The sequence below is a fragment of the Balaenoptera acutorostrata genome, chromosome 1 (assembly GCF_949987535.1).
Source record: "Balaenoptera acutorostrata chromosome 1, mBalAcu1.1, whole genome shotgun sequence".
Lineage (NCBI taxonomy): Eukaryota > Metazoa > Chordata > Mammalia > Artiodactyla > Balaenopteridae > Balaenoptera > Balaenoptera acutorostrata.
Window position 1 is genome coordinate 158,309,994 of NC_080064.1, and position 24,459 is coordinate 158,334,452.

The 24,459-nt window shown below is 46.1% G+C and overlaps 1 protein-coding gene across 3 annotated transcripts in view; it reads left to right on the top strand.

Moving 5' to 3' along the window:
• Positions 1-24,459, top strand: part of ATP2B4 (ATPase plasma membrane Ca2+ transporting 4) — a 90,219-nt gene that overhangs the window by 47,724 nt on the left and 18,036 nt on the right. For all 3 annotated transcript variants that reach the window (XM_007166134.3, XM_007166132.3, XM_007166130.3), the window contains exons 3-16: positions 6,063-6,260; positions 6,881-7,138; positions 7,605-7,730; positions 8,172-8,297; positions 9,442-9,477; positions 11,047-11,208; positions 13,954-14,168; positions 14,491-14,733; positions 15,473-15,714; positions 16,705-16,936; positions 17,875-18,054; positions 18,768-18,855; positions 19,506-19,612; positions 24,186-24,377. In XM_007166134.3, coding sequence (XP_007166196.1) covers positions 6,063-6,260; positions 6,881-7,138; positions 7,605-7,730; positions 8,172-8,297; positions 9,442-9,477; positions 11,047-11,208; positions 13,954-14,168; positions 14,491-14,733; positions 15,473-15,714; positions 16,705-16,936; positions 17,875-18,054; positions 18,768-18,855; positions 19,506-19,612; positions 24,186-24,377 — 2,405 coding nt within the window. The remainder of the gene's footprint in view (positions 1-6,062; positions 6,261-6,880; positions 7,139-7,604; positions 7,731-8,171; positions 8,298-9,441; positions 9,478-11,046; positions 11,209-13,953; positions 14,169-14,490; positions 14,734-15,472; positions 15,715-16,704; positions 16,937-17,874; positions 18,055-18,767; positions 18,856-19,505; positions 19,613-24,185; positions 24,378-24,459) is intronic.

Below are 24,459 nucleotides of genomic sequence, written 5' to 3' on the forward strand. Positions count from 1 at the left end.
CAACCCCAGGCTCTGTGAATTCTTTTCTATCCAGCTCCTCCTTGCCCAGAGTTGGGCTTCTGGCTTAGCTGGCATAATGCTACCAAGCAGGGGGTAGAGAAGTCTGGAGGCAGGGAGAATAGTTACATCTCCTGAACCTGAGAGCCCTCCCTGCTTTCTCCCCTTCCACCAGGCCTAGAACCTTTTGTGCCACATTCCTTTGGCAACTCAGCAGAAACTCTTGCGAGTTTTGTTTTGCTTTAAACCTTCTTGTCATTGCCTTGCACTGAACCGTCAGCTAGGGGAGGGAAGAAAGATAGCATTCCCTCCTTGGCTGAGGCAGATGTTGCATCCACCCTTGGAAGTGGAGCTTTCGCTCTTTTTATTTAGCTCTGAGGTGTGAGTACTGGGGGGTGTGACACCGGAGGGGAGTGTGTGCATGCAGCGTGGGAGAGGGCTGCCGAGCAGAGGGTGAGGAGGGCACTCCGGGGAGCTGTCTCTTCTCTATGCCGGAGTTGGAGTGTTCAAAAAAGGCATACAGCAGAGGGCCAGATAAGGGGAGACATTCCCTGAGGAAGCTGTCCACCTAGGGCAGGGCTTTAGGATTGAGAGTGAGAAAGGGGCATTCTTCTCTAAGTCCATCATCCTCTCGTTGTGACCTTAGGGAGACTGCCTTCTCTCTGGGGGCTGGAAGGCCAGCAGGTACAGAGCACATCTCCAAGCTGTGGGTGTGTTAAGCTAGAGATGCAGAAGCAGGGAAACTGCTCTGAATCCTCGGAGGAGTGGCAATGGGTTAGCAGCAGGAGCTGTCAGTCCTTATGTTGATTTTAGGCTACTCTTCCCTTTTGCCCCCTAATCCAGGGTTTTTAAGGTAGGACTTGAAAGGTATTCTGATGTCTGTTCTTATATACCAAATAGGATTGCCTTCAAATCAACCCAGAGAAACCTCTCCCTTATACTATTTTTGTAGGAGAAGATTCTGCTGTCCCATTGGCAAGGTATCATAACTCAGACAGCTGGGAAGTCCCTCATGATGTCTAACCTAGCCCCACCCTTTCTGGGCCTGAGCTGGCTCTGATAAGGGGTGCCTCTGCCGACAGTCCTCGGCCTCCTAGGGAAGCTGGCCCTGGTCCTTCCCCGCTGGAGCCAGGCCACTGAGGGCTGGGCTGCCGCTTCTCTTCCCAAGCCCTGGGTCCCCGCACAGGCTCATAGCAGACACAGATTTTCCACTGCTGCTTATTCCGTCTCCCGCCAGCCTGGGCAGGGCTGTGTAATTCCCCAGCGTGGGGTGGGGGCGATGACTTCACAGACTGACATTCTTGTCACCTCTCCTAGCTCATGTGTTAAGTCTGGCTCTTGGGGCCAGATGTACTCCCGATTTGGGTGGATTTTCTCTCTTATGTTCTTGGGGACAAGGTTTCTTCTCATTTTCTTGATGTATTTTTAGGGGAAACCCTTTTCCAGTGTTTCCAGCATTTTCTCCCTGCCAAGTCTTCCTTCCCCTCTTCGGGAAGCGGTATATTTTAGAAGCAACTGTGGAGATAAGGGACTAAAACCCCCTCCTGGGCTGGACAAGTATTTATGTGAAATCACAGCTGCTGAGATCAAGGCCTGAGAGCCTCTTGGGGGCAGGAAGAATGGGAATGGAAAGCCCCAAACTGGGGATTGGCCGAGCTCCCGGTCCCACATGGCTTTCCTGTGCCATGCCACATGTCAGAGAGGATTCCCAAGGCTACTACGCTGACAGCCCCAAACTGCCCCTCCCTGCCACACGGCATGCCGGGAACTTGAGCAGCCACTTGACTTCTTAAGGTAGCTATTGTAAGAGCGTAGGGTGACTTAAGGTGGAGCAGAGAGATGAGAGAAAATGGCAAAAGGGAAGTAAATGTGTGACTTTGAGGGCATCTAGGTAAGAGCAAGGCCTGACCTTTTTTGTTTTCCATAACCTGTCTTGTTTCATTTGCTTGGGTCCAAAAAAGGCCAATAATGAACCTTTTATTGAATACAAAATTCATAGGTTAGAGTCTGACAGACCTGGTGTCACCATCCCTGAGGACAGGAAAAGATGGGACTAATTCACCCCGGTTGTAAATAAAGAGTGGGAACAGGACTGATTTGCCTAGAGGTGTAGAGAAAAGCAGCATGTGGGCCTGCCCCGAGGTAAATAAAGGAGGGTGGGTGACCAACCATCCCTGTTTGCCTGGGGCTGAGGGGCCGTCCCAGGAGGCAGGAGCTCCAGTGCTAAAACCTGGAAAGCCCTAGACAAACCAGGACAAGTTAGTCACACCAGAATGAAACCTCAGCTGAGTGCAGCTGCCTCCACACCCCAGCCCCACTGTGTGTAGGCTGGCATCCAGCTGCTTCCTGTAGAGCGGTATAGACTGCCGCGTACTTACTTGAGTAGTTACAAAACCTCTCCAGGCCATAGTTTGCTTATATGTGAGGTGGGGTTAATAGCAGCTACTACATAGGGCTTTGCAGTGTTTCAGTGAGAAGACACAAATGTGCCTGGTGAAGCATCTGGCACAATTGTGATCGCTTAAATGTTCACAATCTTATTTATTACTCATTCATGCAGTTCAGTCAATAAATTTGTGTGCATACTATGTGTCAAGCACTGTTCTAGACCTAAGGAACAAAGGCAAAAATCCTGCCCTTGTGGAGGGGGATAGACAAATGTAGGATAAATATATAATCTGTTCTGAGAGAAGACCTGTAGAGGGAAACAGTTAAGCAGGATAAGGGGATCAAATGTGCTAGGGGCAGAAAAGTCTGTGTTAAATACGGTGGTCAGGGTGGGCCTCATGAGGAAGGTGGCATTTGTGCAAAGACCTGAAGGAGGTGAAAGGATGAGCCCTACCTAGTGAAGAGGAATCTGAGAAAGGAAACGTGTGCAGGGGCCCTGAAATAGAAACGTGTCTAGTGCACGCAGAGAATGGCAGGAAGGCTAACTTGACGGCATCTCAATGAACAAGGGGAAAATGGTAGGAGTTAAGGGGTGGGGGGCTGGGGGCTCATAAAGGGGGCTTATAGGCCATCGTAAGGTCTTCTGTACCCAGTTTCATTCCAAGTAAAAGGCACCAGAGGATTCTGGGTAGATGAGTGTCATGGGTTGGGCTGTAAGAGATCATTCTGGAAAGAGAAGAGACTGAGAACAGAAAGGCAAGGGTGGAAGCAGCAGGCCAGTTAGACAGTCGCAGTGGTCCAGGCGAGGGATAACCGTGGCTTAGACCAGGATGGGAGCTGTGGAAAATGAGAAGTGAGGGGACCTTGGATATATTTTGAAGGTAGAGCTGACAGATTCCCTGACTAAATGGATATAGTGGATGAGAGAGAGAGAGAGGAGTCAAGGGTGATTACAAGGCATTAATATGAGAGCAGGGAGAGGCAGGGCTACCTCAGATGGGGTGCTTTTAGCTAGACTGTTCTTGTTGTTGTTGATGTCATTTTGGCCTTCATTAGACTTATTGGGATGTCCCTTGATGATAACCTCTAATATCTGATGTCTTGATTTGCCCTCATAGTCATCTACTCACCTTTGTTAAGGAGGGAATAACATCTCCTTCCTTTACATTGTGAATCCTGCTTTCTTGAGAAACATCCTAGGTAGATTAACAAATTAGCAGAACTCCTATTTCCCTCCAGCAAGCCTGGCCGTCCAGCACAGCAGTTCCAAGTTGGCACAGACTTGCTATCTCAGGTCCCTGAGAGAGAGAAGCAGCAAGGCCCTGTCCCCTGGCACCTCTGCCTCTGCCTGCCTGGGGATCAAGATGCCCTGCCCAGAAACACTCCTTTCCCAGGCCCTGGATTTTCTTTCCTGCTGAGAACTGACTCCTCAGAGTGGTGGAGGCAGGGATTCTCTGGCAAGCAGCCCAGCTTGCTTCTAGTGCTTTGGCCAAACCTGCTCCCCTGCAGAGCTCTGCTGTGCCTCTCAGATTTCCAGCCAAGGTGGTGCTTTTGGGTCCAAGGAGGCAGGAGGCCCTGGATAAGAGCATCAGGTGCCACTTCCCCTGTTTCCCTCTTCCGAGCACTGGCAAGAGGAAGTGATCTGCAGTCCCCACTCCACAATCGTGGGTGCCAGTGCACACCCCCACTTTACCTCCAGGCAGGGTCCCCAGGTAGATTTCAAGTAACTCTCCTGATGGTTTTTGTTTTTAGGGTGGAGAAATGGACCCTACAAACAATACTCCCTTGGGTACCTATTTTCCCATTTTCAAAATCTTGCTCTGTCTTCCTTAGTTCTAACCCAAATCTCTCTCCTTGCCATTTAAAGTAACACTCTTGCATCCTATTCAGTGGAGATGGAGAATAGATGTCTGCCCTCCTGCTAAGCCCCCATTCCCCACCAGTGGAGTAGCCCTTCACGTTGACCAAAGTGTGAAGAAGTCCTCTGGCATCAGTATCCCCATTTTCTCCTTGCAGCTTCCGGTCATTTGCTTTTCTTGCACCTCTGTGTGAAGCTGTGTTAAGTGTCCCCATCCTTTGATTCTAACCCTCCTCAGCTGCTGATCTTTTTTCAAGACAAAGGTTGCCTCACCCTGCCTGTGGGGAACCCACAGTTAAGCCAACAATGTCCAGTGCCAAAACCAGGGCTAATTTGCTAATCAAGTTGTGTAAACAACTTGATAAATGTCACCTGCCATTAATTAAAGTTAGAGGCTGTCTCCTCTACCCTTAAAGTGTAACACCCCTGGGGCCCAGGAGAAGGGCCTAAATATAAGGAAGACACTGGGAATAATTCTGCCTCACTCTTCTTCTCTCTGGCAACATGCCTGGACTATGTGTGCACACTCACACAGGTATGTAAGCACACGTGTGTTAGTGGGGAGCATGCTGATAATCAAGGACTGAGTACTAACTCAGTGGCTTCACCTTCATTGTTCTCTTTTTATTCAACCTGAATAATAGTGCTTCTCCTAGTACTTTGTCTAAGTAGTACTTCTCTTAGCACCTAGTACATCTCTAAGTACATAGTACTTAGCAGAACAGTAGTACCTCTTAGCGATGTGTGTGTGTCTATGCATGTATGCCTCTGTGTGTGACAGAAAAAGACGGCTGTGTGCAAAACAGGGATGCCCAAAGTTGAAGTCTCGAAGCCTCTACTCTGTTGATCTCCTGAAACCACTGAAACTTGGACAGGACAACTGGTTGGGCTCTGTCTCCTAGCCTCCTAGCATGACCTTGGGCAGATAGCTTATTCTTTCTGGCTTTTGTGTATAAGCCAGTGGGTGGAAGCCAGCTCTGCTTTTATTTTTTTATTTTTTTTAACATTTTATTTTATTTTATTTTATTTTTTAATTTTTGACTGTGTTGGGTCTTCATTGCTGTGCACGGGCTTTCTCTAGTTGCGACAAGCAGGGGCTACTCTTCGTTGCGGTGCATGGGCTTCTCATTGCGGTGGCTTCTCTTGTTGCAGAGCATGGGCTCTAGGCACACGGGCTTCAGTAGTTGTGGTGCGTGGGCTCAGTAGTTGCGGTGTGCAGGCTCTAGGGCGCGTGGGCTCAGTATTTGTGGCTCACAGGCTCTAGAACACAGGCTCAGTAGTTGTGGCACACGGGCTTAGTTGCTCCACGGCATGTGAGATCTTCCCAGACCAGGGATCAGACGCATGTCCCCTGCATTGGCAGGTGGATTCTTAACCACTGCGCCACCAGGGAAATCCCAGCTCTGTTTTTAAATCATGACCAGCATTTACATGTTAATGTGAGAGGAAAGTTCTGTGTGAGTCTCAGGAAACATTTTAATGTTTGTGCTCTTAGAGCTGGAGCCTGGAGCAAACTCCATGAGGAAGAGATGAAGTTTTAGGTCTAGGTTAGCTTACCCTGGAGACCAAGAGGAGGTAACCAACTTGTGACCAACTTGTCTTGGTTTGCCCCCATTTTTAGACTGAAAGTTTCACACCCCCTGAGTCTGAGCAAAAAGTCTGTCAGCCACAGAGACCAGTCACCGTAACTGGATCTCATACTTGGGCAGATCGGGAAGCAAGGGATCTTTTTTAAAGGGATCTTTTAACTGCCTTCTTCTGCCATTCATCCCTACCCCTTTTTTCTCACTCATTTGCTCCACTCTTATGTCTTTTTCAGGCCTATCTGGAAACCCTGCAGATCTGGAGAAACGTAAACAAGTATTTGGACAAAACTTGATTCCCCCCAAAAAGCCCAAGACCTTTTTAGAATTAGTGTGGGAAGCCCTTCAAGATGTCACACTCATCATCCTGGAGATCGCAGCCATCATCTCCCTGGTCCTGTCCTTCTATCGCCCCCCTGGGGAAGAAAATGAACGTGAGTATCTTGAACAGACCAGCATGACTCTGATCTGGGTTCTTTCCAGCACCACCGAAAAGCACTTATTATTCACGTTGACAGATTATAGCTTAAAAATGCCCCCCCATTATCCAGAGTGGGTTCTCCAAAGGAAACTAACAAGTAGCTAGTAAGCTATTCTTCCAACCTATCCTGATTCCAGGGTCTTTTCCCCCTTTTCCCATCAAATCCTTATTCAGAATGTCTTAAATCCTCTATGCTCACTCAACCAACAAAGCCCTGCATCTCAGAGTTCCCCCGGTTGTGTGAGCATCTTAGGAAGTAGTAGTGGGAGCTACCATGTTGGCGGTCACAAGTTCTTTATATGTGACTTGCCTGTAATTTGTATTGACATGTTTCATGCTATTTAGTCATTTGCTTCTTTTGGGTAAACATAAATAGTTATATTGGTGGTGAGATGACGCCCAATCCTGCTGTCCTCCAGTATCCTCAGAGGAGAGCTATTCTACCCAAGAGAATAGCTGTTATTCTCTTTCCCTGATTTTCTATCCTGGGGGGTTGCAGAAGCACAACCCCCATTTTTAATGTCAACAAAAGCCCCTAGGTGACCCTTCTTTTCTCTACTTTCCCTGGGCTAGAGTGTGGTCTAGCCGTAACTAGCCCAGAAGATGAAGGGGAGGCAGAAGCCGGCTGGATTGAGGGGGCAGCCATCTTATTCTCAGTGATCATCGTGGTGCTAGTGACTGCCTTCAATGATTGGAGCAAAGAGAAGCAATTCCGGGGGCTGCAGAACCGCATTGAAAAGGAACAGAAATTCTCCGTTATCCGAAATGGTCACATCATTCAGCTCCCTGTGGCTGAGATCGTGGTGGGTGACATTGCCCAAATCAAATACGGTGAGAGCTCTGTGTTTCTTGTACCTGTGCCACCCTCCCTATTTGAAGGCTAGGTCCTTTGGCATAAGGGGGCTGCTTGGAATTGCTGAGGACCCAAAAAGATAAGACCCCAAATTGTGTTAGCTTCTAGGTTAGAGTTTAAGGAGGTTATGGGAGAGAAATTCACAGAAAGCAGTAACTGAAACTCCCAAAGACTGTTAGACTGTACCCTGTGTGTCTTAGATTAAAAGTATATAATATTCAGTCCATGGGAAGGTGTTTGGGGATCAGTAACTGTTTGAATTTATAATACCCGGAATGGAGTCTTATCCCAGGTTGTCAGAGCTGAAGTTGTCTTTCAAAGGCTCTCCAGATTCTCCCTGGGCCTTTGCCCTGTAGGCAGGGCCCATGGGAGCAGCCCTGAGATGGGGTTGGATGGTCCTTACCTACCCTCTTTCCCTGTTGCCCCTTCACCTCTGTGTACTAGGTGACCTGCTGCCTGCAGACGGAATCCTGATCCAGGGCAATGATCTCAAGATTGACGAGAGCTCTCTGACTGGGGAATCGGACCATGTCAAAAAGTCCCTGGAAAGAGACCCCATGTTGCTCTCAGGTATGGCCTCTGGCTACACCAGTTCCTATTCTACCTCCCCCCCAGACAGTCAGCCACAGAGACCATATCCAGACCTTGCTCTCCCTTCTGGCCCTGCCCCAAGGTTCAACTGAGGCAGTAGCATATTAGTGGGTTGAATACAAGGATATCAAGCAACCTAAAAGAGGTTGCCTATGAAGCAAGTGCTATAGGGACCTTGGAAGGGCTCTGCTGGCTGGGGATGGGTGGTGGGAAAGGAGCCTTACCCTAAAGCAGTTAGACACATTGTTTTCCTTACCCTCCAGTTTGCTTGTTCTTGATCTTTTCCTACTATCTGCTGAGTATATCACTATCCATGGGAGAGGAAGAAAGAGGGATTGCTTTTTTCCAGGTTTATGTTTCACACCAAAGAATGGCCAGGTATAAAAAAACAACACATCTCTCGTCTTCTTTCTCATTTAGGGACCCATGTCATGGAAGGTTCTGGCCGAATGGTAGTGACTGCTGTGGGTATCAACTCTCAGACTGGAATCATCTTTACCCTCTTGGGGGCCAGTGAGGGGGAAGAGGAAGAGAAGAAGAAGAAAGGTAAAGGGTTTTCGGGATGAGAGTCTTTTCCCTCCCACCCCCATGGACAAACTAGGAAAGGGAGCAGATCTGGATGCAGTACCTGGTTGGAAGAATCTGCAGGATGATGAGTGCAGATATCCAAACCCCTTGTTGAGCTAAGGGTATCATCCCTGGCTCTCCACGGTGCTCTAATGAAAACCAGATCCTGACTCTAGGCTCCCCAGTCAGGTTGCATTGATTCCTGTGTCTATTGGTGGATTGTAAAGGGATGAGGTAGAAAGCCTGCCCCAAATGAGCTGGCGAGGTGCTCAACTCCCCTCTGTGTAGTCCTCCAACCCTTGCCCCTTTTTGCCTCAGACATGGGGGATTATATGAATCATCAAGGCTAAGGGAAAACTGTCCAGGAGAAGAAACTGGATTCCTGCTGAAACTATGGGCTGTCAGTGGAAGAGAGACACGGCCAGGAGAGTGGGAACAGAGAGGGAATGTCTACCCCGAAGTTAGCCCTGTCTTTGCCATTCACTTGTTCCTGAAAGAAGGAAAAACAGAAGGCAAAAAAGATACCAAACCATATCTACACCTTTCCCTAAGCATTCCTTCTTCCCTTGGAGGAGAGAAGGATTTCTACCAGTTGGCTGGAGGACCATCTTGGGCTGTTTAGAGAAGGGCAGTTAATGAGAAGGAGACAAAACACATTCACTCAGGAACTAGACTATCCGTTTCTGCAGCTGCCTGCAAGTGAATAAGGAGGCCGCTTGCTTGGCGCTGGTAAACTGACATGGAGGCACCTTGCAGGGCCTTTGCCACCAGGCAGAAACAGTTCAAACCTCTCGCTTCCTAACCCCCACCCCATTTCTCCAAGTGGTGTGACTCGGGCTGGGAGCACCCTCCCAACAGCAACTGTGCTCCAGAAGAAAGCAACTCAGAAGTGGGTGTGCACTCACCTGCATGAGTGGCGTGGTCCATACCCCAAGGAGTCATGAGAGCCCCTAATGAAGATGGAGGTAAACAGATGTGAGCTTCCTTTACATTCCCTTTCCTGCAACTCATCCCCTTTGCTGTTGCCCTTTTGGGCTCTGAGCAGGACCAAAACATTGGATATCTGATCTCTTAATAGTCACTTTGGGTCTCCACCCCATTTTTTTCTTTCTTGTTCAAACAGGTAAAAAACAAGGAGTCCCTGAAAATCGCAACAAAGGTAACCTTTCCACCCACTCATTTGCCATCTCTACCTGCCCACACTCAAACCAGGCCTTCCCAGGCCATCTGCCTCCTCCCTTTTCCTCTCCATAAATTTGTTATCTGCTGCTGTGGCCCAGATGCCTTATCCTGAGGAAGGTGCAGAGATTTGGGGGTGGTCTCAAGCTCTCAAACCCAATCTAAGATGGGACAACAGCATCCTCTGCTGTTGGCTCAAGGAACCTCATGTCAATCTTGGAGAGCCTGTGAGATTGATCTGCTCTTCCCAGGGTGCTGAACTCTTTGCTTCACTGCCCTAGGCCAGATGTAAACAACAACGGTCATCAGTTTCTGGGTTGGAAGACTTCAGGGTCCTTATGGTGGAAGGAGTTGGGATGGGCAGTCCCTGCACCCTCCTCTTGTTGGCTTCCTCATCGGTGTCCTCTTCTGATCTGGATTCCTTCTCAGCTAGTCTTTTCGGGGCTGGAGAGAGCCCTTTCTCCATAACCTCGCTCCCCACCTCTCTCTTTGTTCTCTCCACAGTCTGTTTTCTTCCTCCTAATCTGATGTGTGTTGCTTTTTTGGTGGCTGTGTTTACATCCTGTCTCTGTCTTGTTTGTGAGTCTGACAGCAGAGACAGTATCTCAGGAAGGGCATCTAACCAAAGGGGTCGAGCTCTGCAGGGGTGAAACTGGAGGGGTGCCAGGAACCAGCAAGAACTGCTCTCTTGAGACGGCTCCTAGAGATTTTTTCCTTTTGTAACCCACATCATAGTAGTTTTTAGAAATAAAGGCATCATGTCGGAGAACCAGGGCTCCACAAAAATAATTCTTTAATTTTAGATTTCTTTAACTCTTCTTTTTAAAGCAAAGTGGATTTATATGTCTGTCTTTATCCTGGCTTTCTCTTATTCCAGGGAGTCCCTCGCACCAGCTTCTTCCCTTTTCCCCTAGGTCCCACTCTGTACCTCCCTACCTTCATCAGACAGGGGAGAAAAGAGATTTCCTTCCATTATCGTTCAACTAATATGAGAGGGAACTGGAAAATACCCTGTGTCTGGGGTCTGTGTTTCTTCCTTGACAGTCTATATATATATAGATATAGCTATAGATATAGTGAGAAAGAGATGAACCTTTCAAAGAGCTGACTAGGACCCTTATGCTCTAGGAATATCTACCAGCCTTCCCCTTCAGCCCCTTTCTGCAGTAAAGATTCACTATATTAAGCACTGAATTCCAGGAAGGATGGTTGTTGGTAATAGCACTTAGTGGCAAGACTAATCTTCTTGCTGTAATAAACATGGCTTGGGGCTCTGAGGTAGTGCCAGGAAGCTGCCACTGAAGTGGAAATCCATACCCTAAAAGCACCAGATTTCACCTCCAGTTGTTAAGATATCATTCCAAAAGCCCTAATAGAGGGTCAAAGTCAAGTTCCCTGTCTGGCATGGGGTGAGGGTGGTCAGATCTGATGTCAGGGGTCCAAGGTATATTCCAGGAATAAGACAGAAGGATTTGTTAGTTTCCACTTGCCTGCTACTCAGTGCTACTACCTTGCCTGCTTACCTGTCCTATTTGTGTGTACACCCTAGCAAAGACTCAGGATGGAGTGGCCTTGGAAATCCAGCCACTCAACAGCCAGGAGGGGATCGACAATGAGGAAAAGGAGAAAAAGGCAGCCAAGCTGCCCAAAAAGGAGAAGTCGGTGCTGCAGGGCAAGCTGACGCGCTTGGCTGTTCAGATTGGGAAAGCTGGTGAGTAGGGTGGAGCCTTCTTGGTTTGTTTATCAGTGCTATTCTGGATCCTGGCTACTCTGATTGCCTTCTTTCTACACCAACCAGGTCTGGCAGAAAGAAGCTAAAAATTCCAAGTGGCTAGTGCAGTCCAGGTAGCTGTGTCTGTCTCTGCGACTGTTTAGCTTTTGCAGAGAGAGATGTTTTCCTGTGAGTTAGGGTTAAAGGGGCAAACAAATGGGAGATTTACATTAGCAAGAAGGAAGACTTTAATAGCTACTCACCTGCTTGTGTATTGGCTTATAAACTCCTTACATAGGAATGGCCAGGCATAGAGCAATCAGTTCAGAATAAGGACTGGAGGGAAAAGGAAGACAGTGATTAAAGAGGTGCTTTGCAGAGCAGAGGTCAGTAAAGGCACTCCTGTGCATCGTGAGAGGAAGCAGCTTCTCCATCGCTTGCCTCTGCACTCTCCTCTCTCCTGCCTTCTTTCAGTGGTGGGGTGGGGCGGGGGATTTGGAGGAGGGAACAAAGGAAGATTGCTCCTTCAGTGTACATATCCCTTAAACTACAGTCTTTTCCCACGGTTTATTTGCTGACCTCACCTCTCTGTTTACTACAGTCAGAGTCTAGTCCAGTACATTTCTGTGTGGGGCCTGAGAGTCTGCGTTTCTAACAATCCCCCAGGTGACGCCAGTGCCGCTAAGCACACATTGAATAGCAAGAACCTATGCTGTCCACTACTGCAGCCACTAACGATGTGTGGCTGTTTCCATTGAAATTAATGAAAATTAATGAAATTAGTGAGAATTAGATATAGTTAAACATTCAGCTCCTCAGTCACATTAACCTATTTCAGTTGGTCAATAACCACATGTGGCTAGTGGCTGCCATATTGGACAGTGCAAATAGAGAACATTTTAAGCACCACAGAGAGTTTTATAGAGCGTCAGTCTGGCCTATTCATCCAGTTCTAGTACCTAGCTAATTTTGACCACCATGAAGTCTCTTGCATATAAACAATACACAGATGAGGGACTTCCCTGGTGGCGCAGTGGTTAAGAATCCACCTGCAAATGCAGGGGAAATGGGTTCAAGCCCTGGTCCAGGAAGATCCCACATGCCGGGGAGCAACTAAGCCCGTGCGCCACGACTACTGAGCCTGTGCTCTAGAGCCCTCATGCCACAACTACTGAAGCCCGCGCGCCTAGAGCCTGTGCTCCACAAGAGAAGCCACCTCAATGAGAAGCCCGCACACTGCAACAAAGAGTAGCCCCCACTCGCCACAACTAGAGAAAGCCCACGTGCAGCAACAAAGACCTAACACAGCCAAAAATAAATAAATTAATTAATTTTTAAAAAAACAATACACAGATGAGATAAATTGCAAGTGTGGAATCAAATTGCTGAGCCTGGCACACGGGTTTGAAACATTAAACAGATCCTACTGTTGTGCTCCTAATCCCTACCTTATTCTTTAGGGAGTACAAGCTACCTGAGGGCTAGCCACTGGTCTCCTCTGTTTATTCATTTCGCATATTATCTAGACCAAGGACCGGGGGAAACGAGTGAGGTGCCTTGCACCACCCTGAGAGTGAATGCCTCCTTAAATTTTGCAGCCTAGGTGCCTTGCTTGCCTCACCTCTTAGGCCTGACCCTGATGAAGCAAAGTACAAAAGAATATGCTTTCAGTGATACAGTCACCTCTAGCCTTGTTCTGATTCCTCTGAATCACTGGGCCCTCAGGAAAAGCAAAGACACAAATCAAACTATGATTTGAAGTGGAACTTTTCCCAGATATTGTGCCACAGGTAGATACAGATGCCCAAATACTGATCCCCTCAGCCCTCAGAGTAGCCAGGCAGCACCCAAGGCAGTTGGAGCCCCTAGACCAGTTGTTTTCTGATCTTGAGCAGATTCTTCCATTGTAGGATATGTAGGATGACCAACTATCCCAGTTTGCTTGAGACTTTCTCAGTTTTAGCACTGAAAGTCCCGCAGCCCAGGAAACTGCTCAGTCTCAGGCAAACCAGGATGGTTGGTCCCCCTCCAGTGTGCCATACCAAAACCTCTCTGTGCCTTAGAGAGACACATAAAAGGGGCTGATAATAGTAACATCTCACAGGATTGTTGTGAGGATTAAATGAGTTAATACCTGTGAAGTGCTTGCCTGACTCATAGTAAGCACTATATTAGTAGTTGTTATTATTGTCATCTTCTGTCTATGCCATGTCAGGAGAAAGGTTGGGAAGCACCGCTCTAAGGGATAGTTATGTAGGTGATGTGCTAACACCATAGGGGCAACACTGTGAACAAGTTGTGAATTGCCTGACATTCTCAGGCTACTAGGGAAGAAGTTAAAATTGATAAACTACTAGGAAATAGGCACCTGTAGTCACTACATTATGATTTGTAGGAAGAGAGTAGGTCTGAGATAGAATCATAGAATACTATTTTAGAAAACTAGACCAATCCTCTTATTTATGAATGAGGAAATAGGCCCAGAGAGGGTCAAGACCAGTCCAAAGCCACGAGTCAAGTTGGTGCAGTGCTGAGAATAGCACCCATGTCTTTAGAATGCAAAGCCACCTCTTTCCCCTACACTGTAATGTACAAGCACCAGAGAATGGATAGGGCCTTTGGGTATGACTTAGATAGTCATTTTAAAAATGGATAGCAAAGGCTACAATTTATGCTAATCCATCCCTGACTAGGGCCCTAGGAATACCCTGAAGCCTGGGTTCATTTGACTTGTTTCCTGGACAGGTCTGATCATGTCTGCAATCACAGTTCTCATCCTGATTCTGTACTTTGTGATCGACAACTTTGTGATACAGCGCAGACCATGGCTGGCTGAGTGTACTCCCATCTACGTCCAGTACTTTGTCAAGTTCTTCATCATTGGCATCACTGTGCTGGTGGTGGCTGTGCCAGAGGGGCTGCCACTGGCAGTCACCATTTCACTGGCTTACTCTGTGAAGGTGAGACTGGAATGAAACTGTGTCTTCTTTCAGAACAGAGACCGGAGGGGAGGGTACCATGTAGCCTCTGGTGAAAGGATGGGCCACTCTGTCTTCATAAACTCTGGGTGATGCCTTCAGGAGCAGAAGCCACTGGCACTTTGGAAGGACCGTCTGGATCAGTTGCATCAACATTTAAGTAACCCAGTAGAATCTTAAGAGTATTTACAAAAATGGTATCCTGCATTTTTGTGTGGGACCAGAGAATGAAATGTGGAGAGATGCTGGCTAGGAAATGGCCTTTGACCTGTATTTGGGAAGTCTTTTCTCTTCTCCTTTGTAGAAAATGATGAAAGACAATAACCTGGTACGGCACTTGGATGCTTGTGAAACAATGGGCAATGCCACAGCCATCTGCTCTGATAAGACAGGCACGTTGACCATGAACCGCATGACTGTGGTGCAGGCTTATATCGGAGAAACCCATTACCATCAAATCCCAAGCCCTGATGTCCTCGTGCCCAAGGTCCTGGACCTTATTGTCAATGGTATTTCTATCAACAGTGCCTACACCTCCAAGGTTCTGGTAAGCGTTTCCTTTGCCAGGACACTTAAAATGGGTAGGTGGAGGGAACCATTAATTTTTTCTTGTTTATTCTGCCTGAATTGCCATCCCACATCCCATTTTCCACTCCCCAGTGAACATGTTTGGGGTGAAACTAGGAAATAATCCGTGGGAGTAGATTGGGAGATGGGAGGGAAAGGGGGAGGCAGGTAGGAATCTATAGCTATGAAATGACTTCCAATCACCAGGTAAAGGCACTATCTCTAAAAAGATCTTGGGACTCCTCTGGCGGTCGACTGGGCAAGACTTCGCCTTCCAATGAAGGGGGTGTGTGTTCGATCCCTGGTTGGGGAGCTAAGATCCCTCCCACATGCCTCGGGGCCCAAAAACCAAAACAAAAAACAGAATCAATATTGTAACAAATTCAATAAAGACTTTTAAAATGGTCCACATCAAAAAATCTTTTAAATAAATAAATATATAAATAAAAAGAGACCTCATGCTGGTCAGGAGTAAATGACTCAGTTTCTAGAAACTAAGAGAGAGTGTTAGAATAAGACCCACACAGGGTGAGACACCAGCACCACCCCCAGGGCAACTAAAAAATCCCCAAGCCCTGGGTGGCTCAGGGACCACAGTCAGCACCCCCACGGGCCCTGGGTACATGTGTGAAAGCCTCGAGCGGAGTCCTTCCCTTCCTAGGTTCTCTCCCCAGCTTCGGCACCTCATCCAACACTCCCACGTGTGTTTTTCCTCTCAGCCTCCAGAGAAGGAGGGCGGCCTGCCGCGGCAGGTGGGCAACAAGACCGAGTGCGCGCTGCTGGGCTTCGTCACGGACCTGAAGCAGGATTACCACGCCGTGCGCAGTGAGGTGCCCGAGGAGAAGCTCTACAAGGTGTACACCTTCAACTCGGTGCGCAAGTCCATGAGCACCGTCATCGAGAAGCCCCGCAGTGGCTACCGCATGTACAGCAAGGGTGCTTCTGAGATCATCTTGCGCAAGTGAGCGCCCCTCCCCCGCTTCTTCCTCCCTTCAGGATCCTCCCCTCAGGGAGGTCAGGGTGCCAGGCCTCACGCTGAATCCACCTGGATGATGAGCAAACCCTCCTTCCAGGCGGTGACATCGTGACTAATATCTGAGCTTGGTTCAGGCCAAGCCTTGCTGTTAAGTACTTTGGATACTGTACTTACTCTTCACAGCTCAGCGAGGTAGATGCTGTCATTATCCCTGTTTTACGGATGAGAATTCAGAGGTGCCTGGAAGTTCAGTAACTTGCTGGAAGTGATACAGCTCTTAGTGGCACAGCCACGGTTCAGACCTAGGCAATCCAAACTTCCATTTCCTATTCTGAAAAGAGATAATAATACCCACCCATCTCACAGGGTTACTCTGATTAAATGATTCAATGTATGTAAAATGCCTTGCACATAGCAAGTATTGATACTAGAAATGTTAGTTCTGTGTTCCCTTCTCCTTTTTATTCTCAATTCTGATCACAGGACGTTGCATAATCAAAGTGGCTAGATGATCCATAGGTCATTAAAAGGTGACCTACGTGGATCACCTACGTGGATATAGGGCCAGTAGCTAAAAACCAGTGCCCCAGCTTGGCTTTCGCCACCCCCTTTCAAGTGACACGTTCTTGTTGAGAACACCCTCTGCACTGAGCACTCTAGATACTGAGGACTGAGGAAGTGTCTCCACCTTTGCGAAGCTCAAAAGAGCAGGCGATCCACAAATGAGCCTTGATATTGTATTCACATATGAGTAGGAGCAGACAACATGGGAGAATCAAATGCTCTGCCCACCTAGACATTACCCACCTACTGGCCACCCCACCTTGGAAAAAGGGGCTCAGCTTTGGGTTATGAGTGGAGATTTATGGCCACAGAACAGTGTCTTTAGGAGTAATGCAGAGTGGCCAGAATGTCTGTAAATGACTATGCAAGCACATAGGGGGGATGCTGCTTTCTGACTGTGTGCCCTGCCAGGTGTAATCGAATCCTGGACAAGAAAGGGGAAGCAGTGCCATTCAAGAATAAGGACCGAGATGAGATGGTCCACACCGTCATCGAGCCCATGGCCAGTGAGGGACTCCGGACTATCTGCATAGCTTACCGGGATTTCAATGACGGAGAGCCCCCATGGGACAACGAGAGCGAAATCCTCACTGAACTGACCTGTATCGCAGTGGTGGGCATTGAGGATCCTGTGCGCCCAGAGGTGAGGCTTTGACTTGAAAAAAGGGCTAGGAAACATGAATGGAAGTCTTCCAGTGGCCCCGGTCCATGCACCAGCCCAGTGTGACCTAATGCGAGGCCACCCAGGAGTCGCAGGAACTGGGGTACTAGCTCCATTTCTAGTTGTAACTTAGGAAACTTAGGCAAGTTACCTGTTTCTCATTTGCTGGGATAGATGTTTCTGTGCTTCCTGCTTCACAGAACTGCTGTAGAGTACTTAACTAATAGAAAGTGGCATTCCTACGGTTCATGCTGTCTGACGGGTAAGAAGCATAGGTTTTACTGGGCTTATTGTTTGGTACTCAAGAATCATCAGGAGATGGAATTAACTGGAACAACAACTTTTTCTCTAGCCACCTTCTTTCAAGCAACACATTCTTGTCGAGCACCCCTAGAATAGCTGCGCGTTACTCTCAATTCTAGAGCATTGAAAGAGTCTCTGCTTCTAAGGAGTTCAGACCAATGGACTATCAACCATCAAGACCCAGAGGCATGACAGTGTGTCATGCATTTGGGAAACTTAAAAGAATTGATATTGTTGGAGTATGTGCCAGGGGGGTGGAAGGTGGTTAAAACTTCTGCTAGAAAGGAAGGCAGTAGCAAAATCTCAAAAGGCCAGGCGTGCCCTGCTAAGAAATCTAGATTGTAAGTGGGAGAGTAAGCTTTTACATCTGGCTCCTGAAGCAAATTTCCCCTTCAACTCATGGTACAATAAGGCAAATTCAAATGTGAGTATCATGGATAGGACAGAAGGGAGGTGGCACCAAGCAATATAAAAATGACCAGACTTAGCCCATGCCCCATGGTTCTGCTTTCAGGGTGCCTCTCCCCTGTCCACAATGAAGGGACAACTGAACAGGAGCAGCTTACCAGGCCTCACCACCCCCACCTCCTCCATTCCTCTTGCCTCATTCTCCACAGGTACCGGAAGCTATTGCCAAATGCAAGCGAGCTGGCATTACTGTCAGAATGGTGACAGGTGACAACATCAACACAGCCCGGGCCATCGCCACCAAATGTGGCATTGTGACACCTGGGGATGACTTTCTGTGCTTAGAAGGCAAAGAATTCAATCGACTCATCCGAAACGAGAAGGGCGAGGTGGGTCTTGGGTGGGAGGAATCAGGGCCTCTTTTATTAGCGGAGGGCTGGTTCATGTGTAAGGCATCTGGGACAGGTGGGAGAAAGTGGGTGGTTTTTAAACTAAAATCTATTCATAGTGAGAGGTCCCTTTTACCAAAGCTGTTAAGACAGTAAAATTGGATTTTTTTCTTCTATCTTCATTCACAAGCTATCTTTTGAGACAGTGTCACTAACTTTTCATGTCTTTCCATTTTTTTCAATTGTGGGATGATTTTGTACTGATTTCCTTCTACCTCACCCCTCCTATGTCACTGCCTTGTGACTGACAGTGGCACAGGTTGATAAGAGGACATTGTCTGGGTGTGGAGCAGGCCAAAGCTTCCTAGTCAATGTAGAAATTGAACCTAAGACCTCAGAAGCACTACTTTAGCCACCTGAGCCAACAGCTAACCCTGGCCCACCTCTATCAAGGGTCTAAGAAATACGGAATTGGCTCCCAGGTAGGGAATTGGTAGGAAAAAGAAGACAAGCAGGGCCTGAATAGTCACCATCCATGAATCCGCCCTGGAGCCTGAGTTGGCTGCTTCACCTCCACTGGAGGCCAGGATAACACTCCCCCGGGGGCCATGGAGTACCAGCTCTCCCAGAAGCTCAGCATGGGTAAAGAAGTAAGATTTTCCCAGATGGCTGTTCTGAGCTTGACTGACCCAGGTGTGGTCTGGTGTTGGCAGGTAGAGCAAGAAAAGCTGGACAAGATCTGGCCTAAGCTCCGGGTGCTGGCGCGATCTTCCCCCACTGACAAGCACACACTGGTGAAAGGTGAGGTTGGTTCCTGAGTAGGTGCCTAGGATAGAGGAAGGCAGGCCGGGATGAGCACAGATAAGAGCCATCAACCAAAGCAACTCTCCCGTCCTGAGTAGGGGGGTCCTGGGAGAGCTTCCCCGCTCATGGGACAGTTTAGCAAACATCTGAGGCCCTGGTGAGTATAAGGTATATAATATAATAAAGTTGTTTTTAAACATTATCCTATCTTGTTTGTTGATAGTACTGTGAATTAAGCAGTACAGGTTAAGCTAGTCCCATTTTGCAAATAAGGAAGTTTGAGGCTGAGACAACAAGTAACCTATCCAAATTGCCCAACTGGTAAGTCGAAGTGTTACCATTCAATCCCTGGGTCTCTGCCTTCAAATCATCCAGTGCTTTTTCTACCACATAATAGCTGCCTTGGGGCACTGGACAGGATATTCAACAAGGTCAGACTTTCTTAGCTTAGAGTGCTACCCGTGAAACAATTTACTGCCATCGGGTGACACTATAGAACCTGTAGCATAGGGAAAAAAAGAAGGAAAGAGCGTAGAAAAGGAGGTGGTGGCAGGGACCGGAGAGGAAGACCAAAAAACTGCCTTTCATGGGGAAATGGCCTCAGATGGCACGTGTGGAACTCACTGTAGTGTGTCTGTCTTTCCCAGGCATCATCGACAGCACTGTTGGGGAGCAGCGGCAGGTGGTGGCTGTCACTGGGGATGGCACAAATGACGGGCCGGCTCTGAAGAAAGCAGATGTTGGTTTTGCCATGGTAAGCAGCTCAGCGTAGTGTCTCTCTCTGCTGCAGGCTGCCTCCTCCAGTGGGAAGCCAGGACAGGCTTCTGGTAACCTGATGCTTCCTGTACCTTCACATCCCCCTTTGTGCTCTTTCTCTAACTCCATCTCGCCTACCTACCCGGCCAATAATAATATGTATAATGAGGGACCCATCAAGTATAAAGGCAGGGAAATCATGAGGTATCATTACCCAGCAAAGCAAGACCAACTGAAACTTGCCCATGAACATGATGATATTGTCTGCCTAGGCACACTAGAAAATTCACATTCTATATGGAAAATGTGCACTCTATAGTTAGCACTGTTCGTCACTCTGCTTTTCACTTGTGAGGCCCGGAGCATCAGAGTCACTTGGAAAGTTCATTTAAAATCATATATTCCAAGGTTCCACAGTCGGCTATCTTGATTCAGTAGCATCTGAGCTGGGTCCCGGAAGTGTTTGGATTTTCTGAACAGGCACACTTATTGATTCTAATGCTCAGGAACATTTAGAAGTCCCCGGATTGCAAAGTACATTCTCACACTCAAGTAACTTATGATTGTAAGCTTCCCATACACATTGAACTGTTGGTGATTTTTAAGCAGGGGAAGAAGATTCAAGAAGAAATCTGTCTTTAGGGTGCTCTCTTTAACCAAAAGATAAATTTAAAAAGTTTTTACTCTAGGAAATTTCAAGAATATACAAAAATAGAATAGTTTATTGAATCCTCATGTATCTGTCACCCAGCGTCAAATATCAACACTTGGCCAATCTTGGCCCACACATACACATTTCCCCATCTCCACCTGAATTACTCTGAAGCATATCCAAGATATTATGTCATTTCATCCAGTATGTGTCTCTGAAAAATAAATATGTATCAATAAAATATATCTAAACGAATCATAGTACCATTGTCTCACAACAAAATTGATTCCTTACTATCATCAGATACCTAGTCAGTGTTCACATTTCCCCAAATGCTTCATAAATGTTGCTTTTATAGATTATTTGTCTAAATCAGAATGCAAACAAGATCAATACATTGCAATTGGTTGATATATCTCTTGAATCTATTAATCTATAACAGTATTTCCTGAAGTGTGCTCTTCCTTCCAACTCTACCTGGAAACCTATAGAAATGCAGATTCTCAGGCCTCACCCCAGATCTACTGAATCAGAAAGCTTGGAGTTGGGGCCCAGCAGTCCATGTTTTAACAGTCCCTCTGGGTGATTCTGACACATCCTAAAGTTCGGCAGCCACTGACCCTATAGGATCTATGTGTTAGGGGTCCCCAAGACCACCATTTACATTTGTGCATTCACTGGAAGGACTCAGGGGACTCAGCATATAGTTGTCCTCATGGTTAAGATTTAGTCCATTGGTACAGTAAGAATCTAGTAAGGCAGAAAGTCACAGGTAGAGTCTGGAATCCACACACAAGGTCCCTTACGATCTCTTCTTCCCGTGAGGGGTCACAGAGAGCACCTTCTTCCCCCAGCAATGAAAATGCAGCAATACATGTGATGTTTCTGCCCAGAGAAACCCACCAGAGACTTGGTGTCGTAGGTTTTTATTGGGGTTGGTCGTATAGGCACCTTCTGCCTAGCACGTGCTAAGATTCCAGACTTCCAGAAGGAAGCAGGTTTTCAGTGGAAACCATATGTTTGGGCACAGTCTAGGCACAGTGAATCACTAATTAATTTTCAGTTAATTGTTGACTGAGGGCCAAGTTTCCAGGTGCTAGCCGAGGGCCAACCTTGCAAACAGGACTTTCTCAAGAAAGCAGTCTCAGGCCTGCTATGTTAACTCTTTTCTGCACAATCCCTTTCCATCTTTTTTTCTAGCTACTTAGTTTTGAAGGAATAAGGTTGTTTTTCTACATAGAATATACCATGGCAGGGATTTTGTTGATTGTATCCCTATAGTGTCCTTTAACCTGTTCTTTTAGCTCTTGTATTTCCTATAAACTAGTACTTAGTTCTATGAGCAATCAGATTCTACATCCCATCTTTCATTAGGGGCTGCAAAATGACAATTTTCTGATTTTCTTTATTTATTAACTTGAATACTTCTGTAAAAAGAAATTTGCCCTCGTCGACTATTTGGTTACCGTGTGGTTCAGTTCCTACATGAAAGACAGGTTAAATGCTTGATTTTTTTCCCTTTATTTACCAGTTTTCAAAATAATGAGTTGACTTTTTAGGATCCTCCAAAGGTGACCAATGAATTGTTCACTTTTTAAAATTTACTAAACTACTCTACTAAAAGTTAATTGTCTATTTTTTTTAAATATCATTATGAGCTCATGGTTTTAAGTATATGTGATATGTTTTTATCCATTGCCCTTATTATTATTTTGATGTTTATGCTGACCCATCATTAGCCTCTTCAACACTGCTAAGTACTTTGGGTACAACCTCAGCTGTCTGTCTTTAATAGCTTTCTTGGTCTCTTGTATGATAAGATGTTCCAGATTCATCATGCATATTTCTTGTCCTAGATCTAGAATCATCCACTTCTCAAAGGAGTTCTGCTTCATTTCAGTGAGAAATGATATTTAGAGAACACAATCTGAATGTCAGGATGTTCCTTACTTCTGAGTAAATTATTGTTTCTAGAACTTTTCAGTGGACAAAGCTAGGAAATATGTCTTTTATGTCTCTTTTTGTTTTTGTGTTTCTTTGTTTTAAAGATAAATACTTCATGAATTCATATTGGCATTTCCAATTCAAATTTAGAATTCTAGAACTCTAACTTCCTATTTTACTTCCCTGATTTTATATTTATCTCTTAAGCTGAAAAGTTTGATTCCTAACGGCATTAACATAATTATTATTTGCTTTATCCTAAAATATATGTAATAGTCTCAAAATAGCAATAATAATACAATTACTCTACTAAAAACAGTTAAAGATTTTTCTTGTAGTTCTTTTTATCCTGTAGGTATATCCTACTGTATCCTAACATCAAGTTACTGTGTTTTTCAAAAAGTCATTTGGAACTTTTCCCTTGGTATGGTTGTGCTACCAACTGGTTATATACCAGTTCATTTATATTATGGGTTTTTTTTTTTTCTTCCATTTTTGAGATTGCTTCTTTTAAACTTAATTTTGTTTTATACTTGTATAAAGTAGTTACATAATTCTAAAGTAAAATATACCAACAAGGTCTATTCATAGAAGTCTAGCTTCTATCCCTATCACCTCTACCCTGTTGCCTCCTTCTTAATCCCACAGATAACTTACTTCTTTGATTTTTGGTTTATCTTTCTGTTTGCTCCTTTAAAATACAATCAAATGTGTAGTTTATTTATATCCCACTCTCTTAGATAAGTGATACTTATCTATATTTATCTATATACACACCATATACTCTTTTTTCCACCTTGCTTCTTTTCATTTAACAACCTAACTTAGAGATTATTCTGCAGTAGTACATATATAAAGATACTCTTTCTTTCTTTCTTTTTTTCTTTCTTTCTTTCCGTCCTTTCTCTTTCCAGTGCATGGTACAGCATTGTGTGGATGTGTTAGAGAACTTTTTGATGGGGAAATTGAATTGTATAGTCTATCTGACAGATATTCATTTGTTGCAATCTGGATAGGAAAATAATACTACCAGGTAAACAGTACAAATAATCTACTAGTGCAGGTCAGATTCACAAACAAGCCCCTCTGTAGGTTATAGGGGTGGTAAGACATGGAATAGAAGAATAGGCTGGGGATGTTAGGGACAGCTTTGCCAAGCAAGCAGGGCTTAATTAATTTAATGGAACCTTAAGGACAGATAGGATTTAAATAGATGGGGAAAGAGGATGTTCCAGGCTTGGAGAAAAGGGTGTAAGTAGAAGACTGGACTCTAGAAGTGAATGAGAGATTCAGGGAATTGTGAATAAAGCAGTAGGTTTTGAGCAGAAAGATATAGCAGGTTGGAAAATGAACCAGAGTTCACTTGTTGAGGGCTTTGACTACCAGACTAGAAAGTTTATTGTTTCTAAAACACTGCTTTCAACCACTGATCTGTCTATTTAGAAACCTTTAGTGGTTCCCCAGTGACAGGATTTTGGATAAGGACAGGACATCTGAACTGTACTGCCAGACTACTCCTCCTGGGAAAAAATGTAGAGTAACTTCAAGGTGCGGGGGAGATAAGGATTTAAATTAGATATTGGCAGTGGCAAAAGAAATTTTAAAATTTAGAGGTAGAACAGATAGGACTTTTCCCCTATCTTCTAATTATTTTCTAAGATGGGGAAGTAGGAGGGACGGGAGAAAGGAATATCAGAGATAACTGTAATTTCCAGTCTGAGTTCAGGAGTAAGGTGGTGGCATCATGGCCCAGTCCCCTTTCCCACAGAGTGACAGTGACACATTTTCCCTTTATTTTCTTTGGGAGAGAAGACCGCTCAAAATATGGTGGTTTAGTCTGTAGGATTTGTGTGGCTAGTGTGCCCTCTAGTGTTTATGCTGAGTTCTGAAGCTTCTTGGAGGTCAAGATATGAGTTCAGAATGTACATGAATTTTGTCCAGTTCCTCACTGTTTTCCTTCCCTTTCTTACCTCAGGGTATTGCAGGCACGGATGTGGCAAAGGAGGCCTCTGACATCATCCTAACAGATGACAACTTCACCAGCATCGTGAAGGCAGTGATGTGGGGACGAAACGTCTACGATAGCATCTCCAAGTTCCTGCAGTTCCAGCTCACTGTCAACGTGGTGGCTGTGATTGTGGCCTTCACTGGCGCCTGTATCACCCAGGTGAAGGGAATGTGGGGTGAGCTGAGATGGGAGGGATGAGGCTGGGGCTAAGGAACAGGGGGTGCGGGGTACAGTATGTCGA